The 13,510-nt window shown below is 36.1% G+C and overlaps 1 protein-coding gene across 3 annotated transcripts in view; it reads left to right on the forward strand.

Annotated features, from left to right (window-relative positions):
• The window catches only part of LOC149782121 (uncharacterized), a 63,705-nt gene that overhangs the window by 30,197 nt on the left and 19,998 nt on the right, over positions 1-13,510 (forward strand). For all 3 annotated transcript variants that reach the window (XM_089933569.1, XM_089933571.1, XM_089933570.1), the window contains 3 exons: positions 5,826-5,970; positions 9,046-9,202; positions 13,243-13,413. In XM_089933569.1, coding sequence (XP_089789695.1) covers positions 5,826-5,970; positions 9,046-9,202; positions 13,243-13,413 — 473 coding nt within the window. The remainder of the gene's footprint in view (positions 1-5,825; positions 5,971-9,045; positions 9,203-13,242; positions 13,414-13,510) is intronic.

Consider the following 13,510-nt stretch of genomic DNA (forward strand, 5'->3'; position numbering starts at 1 on the left):
CTAAAAATGTAAACTTCGCCTTCTTCTGTTAGGAAAGCAAAAACAACTTCGCCCTTTGATTATTTAAGAGGTACATTGACTGATCATACCATATTTTTTTTAATGCCCCTCGCCATAGCCCAGTTAGTTCTAGTGTTGTAGGAAAATGAATTCATCAAGGCATCAGTAGCTAGTCCTAGTTTTTATATCAATTATGTTGACAAACAAACTCTTGCCCATTCACAAGCATTATGTTTTGATAGTTGATTGACCATTAACCCTTTTCTGAGTAAGGTAGCAACTATGAATTTCCTGTATGCTATCCTTTGATGATAAAACATACAAATTTGTGTTTTAAGATCAGAATCGGTGATCTGGATATATATTAACTGCCTCTTATACACTATTTCATCATAAAATCAGTTTGAAACTGTAAGTGAACCAGTAGGCCTGACAGGAAATAATGGCGGACTTCGCTAAGTCTGGGATGTACCAATCAATATACAAATCAATGAAACCAAATCCTAGGTATAATTTTATTAAAGATTTAACTTTAAAATGCAAATTATCTAGGTCAGAAACGTATGGGACAATGCTATGTTGTGGAACTTGCGAGATGCGCTTTAAGGTCTAAGCTGTTTTCTGACTTGACACGTATTTGCAAAAATACGGGAAAAAACAGCAAATCAGATAATATTTATTTGCCTAAAATTACTACAAATACATATGCAAAAAAAAAAATTTGAGATCCTGTCAATGGACTGTTATAATGAAGCTATATTATAGTGAGTGATTATATTACGAAAACCTCCCCATCTAAAAATAGATGCACTCACGTCTGTATTGATTCTGTAGGAAAGAAGGACTGCAACTTTTGATGGTGGGACTCCTATTTTTACCAAAATGGGAGTCCTGGACTCCTAGTTTTAAAATCCTAGCGAGACCTCTTGGGTGTTGATATGTGATACTGGGGGTGCATCATTGTATGGGGTGTAGATGAGTGATATTGTGTCATACATCATATAATTGGGTATAAAAAGTCAGATACTGTTGCAGGATTCAGATAGTCATTAAGGATCGTAAAAAGTCATTGAGAAATGAACACCTCATTTCAAGCCCTTGAAAGTCCTTAAGTTTTTAACTAGGTCATTGAAAGTCATTGAATCTGAGAGCCTTTGCTTAAAAATAAAATTTGATGGAAAATTTTGCCTCCAAGTCATTTATTTTAGGTCATGCAAAGATTGGAAGCACAGTTTAATTTTTTTATCATCCATTTGCCTTTCTGCCTTTATCAGAATTCACAAGAAGTTATCTGACATTGTGCATACCAGCAGCGATGATAGCATTTCATTCACATGATATAATAAAAACATACGCACTCTTTCACTTCACAGCGTGTTTCTGCCATGCAACAATGGTATGTTAACAAGAGAATCTTTTTAACAAACAATCATCCCAAAATGCCTGGAAATACATGTTCAGAAATTGTTGGTAGCAGGACAAAGACATCTTTAAGTGGTTACAAAATTATGTGACTTTGAAATACAGAACACTTTACGTAGTGTGCAAGAAAAACATCGATATTGAAGGAACGGACATTGCTGCCTGAAGTAACCATGCAAAAAGAAAGAAACTTCAAGCTAAGAATACGCACAAGAATATACATTCTTCGGGAATCCAATCTTCAAAATCCCAAAACCATGGAGAGCCCAATGAGTATATACTAGAGTGCATCGTTACTCTTGTCCAGCTCTTTCACACATACACTTGTCAGAAGAAACGAGACTTCGGACAAAAAGAGAAAACTGGAAGAACCAGTTACAGAATGTCCAGAAGCGAAGCATTTGCTGCTACCATCCCTATCAGTTCCACTTATAAAGAAAGGAGAAAACTTCTATCCAAACACGTGAAATTAAAAATGGTTTCTGATCACCTCCAAGAGTGTGGCCTCAAAGTAGAAATGACTAGTTTAGAAATTAATCTACGCCTCAGATTCACTATTTCTCTATTTCTCCTGATTTTGTCAGTGCTTGGAACACCATCCTCCAAGAACCCTCAGAGAAACCAACCAGCCTGACATTCACCAATACATTTAGCAGGACTTCATCTATTTACTCACCTGCACAAAATGTGGTAAACAATATGTAGGTGAGACTAAAAGGGAATTCCAAGTGAGAATAAAAGAGCACTTGAGGGATATCTGAAGTCATAAAGATTCCCTGGTGTCTAAGCACTTTCATTTATCTGACTACAGCATAGATTGTGTTAAATATCAGATAAAAGAAATTATTAAATCTAATCAATAGCTCTCAAGTAGCACTATTTTGGGGAAAAATAGAGAACTTTATTGGATACACAAATTACATAGCTGGTATTGATTAACATCCTGGTCTAATTTTTACAGGCGTTTTTAAATTAAGAATACACAAGAGTCTGGTGTTAAAATGTCAGTATCAGTTTAGTCAGTGCAGACAACATCATTCACTCACAATGGGGGTGCAGTTTTGGTGGCAGGCTTCATATAAAACAGCAGTGTGTAGAAAGCGGAATATTATGGATGTGAGCAGCCATTTCCAAGCAAGTGAAAATCTGGCAGATGAAGCAGAAGAGAATGGGACAATTATATCAATATCTCTGTCCAGTGGACTATAAAGAAAAGGAAAAGGTACGGGACAATTATATCAATATCTCTGTCCAGTGGACTATAAAGAAAAGGAAAAGGTACGGGACAATTATATCAATATCTCTGTCCAGTGGACTTGAAAGAAAAGGAAAAGGTACGGGACAATTATATCAATGTCTCTGTCCAGTGGACTATAAAGAAAAGGAAAAGGTATGGGACAATTATATCAATATCTCTGTCCAGTGGACTATAAAGAAAAGGAAAAGGTACGGGACCATTATATCGATGTCTCTGTCCAGTGGACTTGAAAGAAAAGGAAAAGGTACGGGACAATTATATCAATATCTCTGTCCAGTGGACGTGAAAGAAAAGGAAAAGGTAAAGAAGTGCCAGTAAAAGCACTTGAGTTGCAACTGAAGGAGAAAGTGCAGCAACTAAAGAGAAATGTTTAATATTTGGGTCCAGTTACAGTGACTTTATTATCATTTGCATTTCATTTTTTTTCTCGCAACTTTGTATATCTTTATTACTTTTTGGTTTTAATTGCTGTTTTTAAATTAGTAAGTGGAAGTAGCTTGATACTGAGACTATTCCCTGAAAATTGAAACCTGGTTGTTAAAAAGTGCCTGAATTTGAGTTCTCCTGATCTGCATGAACCCTCTGTGGAGGTACATCATAGCATGCAGTTTCAGGGATGGTCCTGGCTTTTAAAAAGCTGTCGCCAAAAAAAATCGCCAACCTCAATATTTTGTCGCCAATTTTCAAAAAGTATTGCCCAAAAAAGTAGTGTACATTTTTCCAAGTGTTAATTTAGTCTATTAATGTAACAGGCAATGAAAATTACAAAAGATGGATTAGTTAATACTTTAATTACAACAAGCATTAACAAAATGTTATAAAGTGCTACATGAAGATCCATCACGATTTTAGGGCTGCCCACTTGTTGAATGCAGTTTCAAAGTCTAATTTTTCACAACTGTACATGCTGATTCTCATTAAATTCTCGAGAGAAGAGATGCAGAGCTTATTTCTGATGTCAGTTTTTATGAGGTTCATCTTACTGAATCCACGTTCACAGTCCTCATTGCTGAGAGGTGACACCAGTAGTCTCTCAGCAGCCCCCCCCCCTTTAATGGCTAGCTTCACAAAGCTTGTAGCAAATTGCTTCTTAAATCCCAAGAATGATCAGTGAATGCTGTATAAATTTTCTCGACAAGAAAAATAGGATCTCCATTCCCATGAATGAAACTTACACGAGTCAACACCTGGCAATATTGGACCGTATATATAAGCATAAATTCACACCCAATTTAGGGATTCTTTCACTCCTGTATTTTGAGAAATAAATAATTATTATTAATTATGCAAAACTGTTTTTTTTTGCTATCTCTTGTTGCGGAGTTTAAGTCTCTGCAGCCATAACACGGGACTGATGGCAAAAGGAAAAGATCAATGAGTAAAATGCTGCACTGGCGACAGATGTAATTGTGATTGAGATTTTTTCCATTTGCTTTGTATTTATACACAGTAGTAGGTACTTCAAAGGTTATCAGTTTTCTATGAAGGTTCAGCAAAACTATTGTATTGGTATATGTATAAAAAAACAGAAGGATTAGCCATACAATTAATTGTATCTGTTCTATTCGCGTCTTCAGAAGTCGGTCAGTTGTAGGTATAGTGCGGTAGCATGATTGACTGTATCGCAGCATACAGTACTCAGCCCAGATGTCAGCATAAGCAGATTATAATGTAACAATGCACTGTAAAGATGGGGTTGTCAATAAGAACAAAGGATCGTTTGTGTAACAGATTGATTCCAATGCATTGCTCAGTCAAGTTTGTGGCTTCCTTTTGTTCTGCCTTTTAATTTATCCAGTCCAAATCCATGATTGTATGTACAAATTAAATAACCAAAAAGTATGTCGCAAAAAAAATCGCCAGATGGGATATTTTTGTCGCCAATAAGGAAAAAAAATCGCAATTTGCGACATTGGCGAAGCCCAGGACGATCCCTGAGTTTATACAAGTCTGATATTGTGGAACATGATAGTATGTGGTGTAGATGAGTCTAACACATATAACATTTGTAGATGATACTTTGGGGTACATCACAGCATGCTGTGTAGAGGAGTTTGATATTGTGGGTACATGATAGTATGTAGTATATAGATGAGTCTAACACATCATAACATTTGTAGATGATACTTTGGGGTACATCACAGCATGCTGTGTAGAGGAGTCTGATAATGAAGCAGATCATAGAATGTAGTGTAGTGGAGTGATGCTGGGTACATGTGGTAGAAATGATACTATAGGTACATCATAGCATGCAGTGTACACAAGTCTGATAGTGTGGGTACATCATAGCATGCAGTGTACACAAGTCTGATAGTTTGGGTACATCATAGCATGCAGTGTACACACGTCTAATACTGTGGGTACATCATAGTATGCAGTGTATACAAGTCTGATACTGTGGGTACATCATAGCATGCAGTGTATACAAGTCTGATACTGTGGGAACATCATGCCATGTACTATAAGCATGTCTGATATTGTGAGTACATCATAGCATGCAGTGTACACAAGTCTGATAGTGTGGGTACATCACAGCATGCAGTGTGCACACATCTAATACTGTGGGTACATCATAGTATGCAGTGTATACAAGTCTGATACTGTGGATACATCATAGCATGCAGTGCACACAAGTCGGTAACTGTGGGTACATCATAGCATGCAGTGTATACAAGTCTGATACTGTGGGAACATCATGCCATGTACTATAAGCACATCTGATATTGTGAGTACATCATAGCATGCAGTGTATACAAGTCTGATACTGTGGATACATCATGGCATGCAGTGTACACAAGTCTGACACTGTGGATACATCATAGCATGCAGTGCACACAAGTCTGTTACTCTGGGTACATCATAGTATGCAGTGTACACAAGTCTGTTACTATGGGTACATCATAGCATGTACTATGCACAAGTCTGATACAGTTGGTACATTATTGCATGTACTGTGCACAAGTCGGATACTGTGGGTACATCATAGTATACAGCATACACAAATCTGTGAGGTACATCATAGTTTTGTAGTGTTATGATGAGGCATTGGTTTTTGTAGAAGTCTTGTCATTGATAAATTAATTCATAATTAACTTGATTCCCTTTTTAAGCAGTCCCACTCATTTCTTCTTTTATTTCATTCCAGGTCTTACTACAAAGCCCAGGATGAGCTGATTCAGGCATATGAAGCGATACAGATGGAAGAAGCAGATGTGATGGAAGAACAGAATACAGAAGAAGGAGATAGAAGAGTAGAGATCCTGGCCAAACTCACTTTTGGAATTAATTTTGTGAGTTTTTATAATCAATCTTTTAACTGCACTGCTATGTAGATCTAAATAAACAATACAGAAATTATTATTATAGTTAATTTACCATTTTTCTAGGGATGTGAACTGTTGTAGATTTTGTGGTTGGTGCAGAATATGAATTTAATGACCTATTGAATTGTGGTCTTCATTGGAAAAGATGTCCTATAATCCAGTCCACAAATGAAGTACCAGTGAAAGGATACAATATTCGCAAGGAGAACAATACATATATGAGTAGTGTTTCTGGGATGCTGCTTTACCATGGTATTTTTTTCTGTTGGTACATATACAATACTTTTTCAGTGTACCAGTACTTCAGTAGTTTAGTTTACTTCAGTATGGAATGTATGGAAGTTCCTGATTTAATCACGTATCAGATTTAATGATGTTAACAGCATGTTTTTATTTTTTGTGAAACGATATTATATTTTTTTTACAGAATAGTTGTATTTGTTGCAAATTAATTTTGAATATTATATATTTAATTAAATTTATGATCCTTTATTCACTTGCTTGACATGTGTCATGTATGATAACATGGTGGCCAAATGATGTTCAGGTGAACTCCAAGTTTTGGAAATATTTTGTATCAAAATTGTTGTTCCTGTTATTTACTAGAGTGTGTTAATGTGTCTAGTACATTCATTCCTTTTTAAGACTGAAGCATCCTAAGATTTTTAAGAGAGAATTTGTTTTCTTTTTGAATTTTATGTCATTTCCCAAATTCCACTCAATATTATTGAATAAGTGTGTTATGTTTTCTGGCCTCCTTGATAAATATATTGATATTGCCTTGGTGCTGGCATCGCACTTTTCCTGCCTATGACATAGATGCCAACTATTATGCTTTTGGCATAATCGTTATGCATTTTTTCACCAATTATGCATTACGCTAGACTGTATATGGATCATGCCATTTTGACATATTAAAAAAGTAAAGTAAAAATAAAGCAATACAAATTGCTTTTGTCATATTTATTTTCATCTCTTTAATTCCACTGATATAAATTTGAGAATATTCTTAAAAAGGTAACTGCTGCATGAGAATACGTAAAAGTACTTTCCTTATTTGCTATTTATAGCAATTGTATTTGACCCATTTCCAATAAAACAGACATGTTTCTTCAAATGGGAACTTAGTCTTACAGATTCCGTTCATTGATAAGCTGGACATGTTGTGAACCAGTCTTTACTTTTAAAGAAAATGTCACCAGATGATAAGTGAAACATTTTATGGTATGAGATGTGGATATGTGACAGAAAATGTTAGAGCAGATTGATCTTTACAAACTTAAGCACAAGTCAGATCAGAAAAATCATCAAATCAACACTGCCTTACAAACGTTAAAAAAAGTATATGAGTTAATTTAATATTGCAGTTTGAGCACCTGACCTCATTGCAGATTTCCAGTTCATGATCTTTCAGCGAAATTTACACATGCAGAATAGTTAATGAGTGCTGAATAAAAATAATTTTTCAGTATATTTTGTGCTTGTATCCTGGTTCAAATCCAAATGGATTTTGCCATTTGTGACAAGAATTTTGACCAGCAGCAGAACTAGGTTAGTAGTAAAAAATTTTCTTATTCATATATAATGTAATTCAGGCATGTAATGTAGAGATTACACTTTTCATGCCCAAATTAGACAGCTTCAGTGACCTTGTGGTTACAGCATCTGCCTTGGAAGCAGGTCTTGGGTTCAAACCCCAGTTGAGTCGTACCAAAGACTTACAAATATGGTACTAAACAGCTGCCTTGCTATGTGCTCGGCTTTAAGAGGTCAGTGTTAGGACTGGTCCACCTGGTGTCAGGATAATGTGACTGGGTGGGACATGATGCTGCATGTCTGCGGCGTGATGCCCCAGTGCTAGACATCACTATAAACTGCCATACTGCAGACATTGTAGCGATATGACTAAAAATTTGTTAAAGCTAAGTTAAAAATCCTAATCACACACACAAAAACCCAAATTACGTTGCTTTTTTTTGCTACTTATTATAGCAATAATAATTCTTATACCTCTTGGGATGTTGGCATATGATATCAATAGTGTAGCTAAATTGTATGCTTCAGTTGTTAGTCAAGTTTATACAAATTGTTAATCAAGTTTACACAAAGTTTTAGTCAAATAAATACAAATTGTTAGTCAATTTTATGCAAGTCATGCAGATGTTTTATCAAACATGGCATTTGTTCCTAAAAATAGAAATACTTTAAATACCACCAAGCATTGTGCTAACCCAGATTTCCCAACTGCATTTAGCTTTTAGGTAACTTCAGCATGTGAGCAATCTTAGATCCTTTTTCATCTCTTGTTTTTATAGAATTATGATCCATTTATTGTTGGATACACTCACTTTTCATCTGGAAAGGTCGTTGTTTATGGCCTTTCAGAACAAAAATTGTAGCAAATGAGTTTCTTCCTGATGCACGTAGTGCTAATAGATCCTTTTATTCTTCAAAGTTTGTATGACATTGGTGTTTTTAACTTGTTTATTAAGCAAAATGAACATTGTAAGGTCTGTTTATGTATTTGTAATATAGATGAGATCTATTTTGAGAGACCACCCTTTCTGCCTGAAAAGTGTTATCTCAAGAGGGGTGGTCTTTTCATTGCAGGTTGAACTTTATAGCTGATTAATCAATATATCGAGAATATTGTTTCATAATACAGGTGGTCATACAAGACTGGTTTGATTGTGTTGTAATTTCTGTCTTGTAATGTTCCATTATAATAAGCTATATTTTATTCCACTGGTGCAGATTTCATTGATTTTTACTTGCAATTTAGTGCCAGATTCTTGTCATTATTGAATATTACCCATCTTTCCGCATCTTTCTATTACTCTTTTATGATGGCTACATTGATATCTTTGATACTGTGATTAAAGGATTAGAATTATATGGTTCAAAACCTTTGAAAATAGTCGATTTAGTAACATGGATAGACAAGGCAATTCTCTTGGTACACTCTTTTGGGATCTTTGCATTCTTGCTGACTTGTCATTTAATTAAAAATTTTCATTTAACTGGTTTTCATTTAATTTTCAGTTGTTGCTGGTAGCAAAAGCAGTTGCTGTTGCTCTGTCATCATCCATTTCCATCATCTCCAGTCTTGTTGACTCGGCAGTGGACCTCATCTCTGGTATTGTCATTTGGTACACCTCTTCAGCAATGAAGAAGAAAAATCTGTACCTGTATCCTGTTGGTAAGTCTGTAACTGTATCATGTTGGTAAGTCTGTAACTGTATCCTGTTAAGTCTGTAACTGTATCATTTTGGTAAGTCTGTACCTGTATCCTGTTGGTAAGTCTCTAACTGTATCCTGTTGGTAAGTCTCTAACTATATCCTGTTGGTAAGTCTGTAACTGTATCCTGTTGGTAAGTCTCTAACTATATCCTGTTGGTAAGTCTGTAACTATATCCTGTTGGTAAGTCTGTAACTGTATCCTTTTGGTAAGTCTGTAACTGTATCCTGTTGGTAAGTCTGTAACTGTATCCTTTTGGTAAGTCTGTAACTGTATCCTGTTGGTAAGTCTGTAACTGTATCCTGTTGGTAAGTCTCCAACTATATCCTGTTGGTAAGTCTGTGCTCAAAATTGACTTTAAGCTCAAATACATACTTCATTAAACCGTAAAGCTGATGATCAGTTGTTTTTTCTTTAAATTACTGAAAGCCTTTGCAGGATGCTGGTCATCATTTTCAGCCTTAGACTTGCTAAACTTTTAACTGTCTTCCAGGAATTAAGATAATGACAGTATTGTCCATTGTAATTTGAACACTGAAATAAATGGTCAGATGAAAAACAGAACAGTCCAGAACAGATTAGTCCAGTAAGATATTTACAGTGTATCACACTCTGTATTGTTAGAAAACTGGCAAACACAAAAAAGGTGACAGAGATTATTTGCAAAGAATGTACTCCTATTTTCATGCAGAGACTACTGATTCATTGTGATCATGTAACTCAACAACTGCTTTGATCAGGTAGGTCTAAATGGTAAACATTAGTATTGGAACTTCTTTGGTCTGGTAGGTCTAAATGGTAAACATTAGTATTGGAACTGCTTTGGTCTGGTAGGTCTAAATGGTAAATATTAGTATTGGAACTGCTTTGATCAGGTAGGTCTAAATGGTAAACATTAGTATTGGAACTGCTTTGGTCTGGTAGGTCTAAATTGTAAACATTAGTATTGGAACTGCTTTGGTCTGGTAGGTCTAAATGGTAAACATTAGTATTGGAACTGATTTGGTCTGGTAGGTCTAACTGGTAAGAAGTATTACTGGATTGGCTTTGATCTGGTATGTCTAACTGGTAAACAGTGGCACTGTATTGACTCTGATCTGGTAGGTCTAACTGGGAAACAGTGGCACTGTATTGGCTCTTATCTGGTAGGTCTAACTGGGAAACAGTGGCACTGTATTGGCTCTGATCTGTTAGGTCTAACTGGTAAACAGTGGCACTGTATTGGCTCTGATCTGGTATGTCTAACTGGGAAACAGTGGCACTGTATTGGCTCTGATCTGGTATGTCTAACTGGGAAACAGTGACACTGTATTGGCTCTGATCTGGTATGTCTAACTGGTAAACAGTGGCACTGTATTGGCTCTGATCTGGTATGTCGAACTGGTAAACAGTGGCACTGTATTGGCTCTGATCTGTTAGGTCTAACTGGTAAACAGTGGCACTGTATTGGCTCTGATCTGGTATGTCTAACTGGGAAACAGTGACACTGTATTGGCTCTGATCTGGTATGTCTAACTGGTAAACAGTGGCACTGTATTGGCTCTGATCTGGTAGGTCTAACTGGTAAACAGTGGCACTGTATTGGCTCTGATCTGGTATGTCTAACTGGGAAACAGTGGCACTGGATTGGCTTTGATCTGGTAGGTCTAAATCGTAAAAAGTATTACTGGATTGGCTTTGATCTGGTAGGTCTAACTGGGAAACAGTGGTACTGGATTGGCTTTGATCTGGTAGATCTCTAACTGGGAAACAGTGGCACTGGATTGGCTTTGATCGGGTATGTCTAACTGGGAAACAGTGGCACTGTATTGGCTCTGATCTGGTAGATCTCTAACTGGGAAACAGTGGCACTGGATTGGCTTTGATCTGGTAGGTCTAATTGGTAAACAGTAGCATTAAAACTGTTTTGCAAACCTCCACGATTGAGTTCATACTTTGAAATGTTATCTTAAATGCATAGAAAGAATTCATCAAGGCCATTAGATGCTTTTCATCCCATTATAGGAGGGAAATAGGACATCACTTCCCATGATTTGGTCTTCATGATTCATTCAGATGATCCATTTATTGTATTTATAGATCTCACAGGATCAGATACATTTCTAGAAGCTATCAGCACATTTTTGTGAACCTTGCATGCAAAACACAACTGTTTGATTCAAGACGTTTTTAGTCTCTTGGCTGGCAGACACATTTGACTTTTTCCAGCTTTTACCTTTACGATTTATTCTCACAGAAAAGAAAACTGAATCTGGTGGTGGTTACCCAGGTTTCCACCAGACATAGCTGCCAAGTGTTGTTTTTACCATATTTGTTCCATATTTTGGACCTGGAAATGGGTGAATGTTTTTCTTGTTAAAAATCAGATATTTTTAAATTAAATTTAAAAAAAAAAATTCCTTGCAATTTTTTTGTTTTGAACAGACACCAGGTTCTTATCTGAGAGTAAATGTATCACATGTATATATGGATATAGAGTTCTAAAATATGATTGGTTCATTAGAAATCAAGGGATACGATGCCATTCTTTAACTACCATAATGGATTATGCAAAGCAGTTGCCGCTATCAATGTATCTCATCTTTGTAATATTCAACTTCTAGTCATGTTGAAAAAGAAGGCAGAAGATTCAGAATTTTCTCCTGCAAAGAAAAGAAAACAGAACTGGAAGGAAGATTATGTTGTCGTTTTTAGAATTGTAAAACCATCCAGTAAAGGAGGTCACTGTGTCTTGCATATTGTGTAATTGTGATTTCTGTTGGGTATGGAGGCGTCCGTGACATAAGATGGCATGAAAAAGCTAATAAACATCAGCTTGCTTCTTCAGTATCAACAACACTGCCTGAACTTATGTTTATAAATACCAGAGAGAACCTTAATGTAATTCAATCAGAAGTTCGTTTACTAAATTTCTTTTAGTAATGAACCATCCTCTTTTAGTTTGTAGTGTTGCTGGCAATTTATTTTGCACACTTTTCCAAACAGAAAAATCAGAAAGGATTACTCGTTTGCTAGAACAAAAACAGTTCAGTAAAAAAAAAATAGCTCTGAATTCAGATCATCAATGAAAGATGGTACATTGGAATCAATAATGATTGAGAAAAAAAAGGTGTTAGCATGTTGCACGCATACACCTTCTGAATTGGCACCCGAATGGAATAGGGTGCCGATGCAGAAGGTGCAATTAAATAATTAAGTTGACATTAAATAATTAAGTTGTTATTGTCCTTCTTTACTGATGGTTGTAGATGTTGTAATTAGTTACATATGCATTAAAATTTTAAAAATCAGTATTTGTTGCTGAAAATCAGTATTGTTACCATAAGCAGTCAGTATTTTTGTACTCTGTGGTTGGCATTTATGAGGCATTATTGATGCCAGCACAGTCTTGTCATGGATGTTGGTTTAAATCTTGTGCCGGATTTGCCTGGAAATTTTTGGGTAAGGAAAGCACATTTTTCTCCTTGTTCCTTTGGTTGAAGCATCATGATGTTTTGCTCATTTTCATGGAGATAGAAAATGTTTATCATTAATCAGCATGATGTTTCTCCGAGAATACTTGCTGGGCCACATTGCAGTTGATCCCTCCTCATTGTGGTGAATCATTTTTCCAACAACTTTCAGAAGATTTTTGAGCATAGCTTAAACTGAGGAGCATCTGTGGTATATGGGTAGCCACTTCAGAGAGCCAGGGGAGGTAATTATATCTTAGATCTTCTTAACAGAGTTAATGTAAGACTAAATTTGCTCAGAGGTGAGGGAGAAAGGATTGACCACAGTTTGGAGGGACAAACTTCATTGTGGCCCAGCATATATATGTGGTGAAGAAATCCAATTTGGGTCTTTTCTGGGAAGGGTGGATTTGGGAGCAAGTGGAAGTTAGTTCCCAATGTTAATGTGATGAGGTTGATATTCATGAAAAATATAATTTACAATAAAATTTCTTCTTGTTAATGAAATTTTTTATGATTGATTCTTTTACATGTCTCATCCATTTGTAGGCAGATCTCGACTGGAACCGACAGCTATTGTTATATTGTCGGTTGTCATGTCCATTGCGTCCTTTCAGCTGATTGTGGAGTCCATACAAAAGATTGCTGCCTTTGTATCAAATGAAGGATCAATTCCTACAGTAGAGCTACCAACAATCCTCATATCTGCATCCACTGTCGGTAAGAAATTAATCTGAATTATATCAGTTCATCTGGCCCACATGATGTTCCATGTCTTTGAAGACACCCTGATGTTTTGAGGAAACACTAAAATGGC

This window comes from Sinohyriopsis cumingii, chromosome 15 (genome assembly GCF_028554795.1).
Source record: "Sinohyriopsis cumingii isolate HCF-2022 chromosome 15, ASM2855479v2, whole genome shotgun sequence".
NCBI lineage: Eukaryota > Metazoa > Mollusca > Bivalvia > Unionida > Unionidae > Sinohyriopsis > Sinohyriopsis cumingii.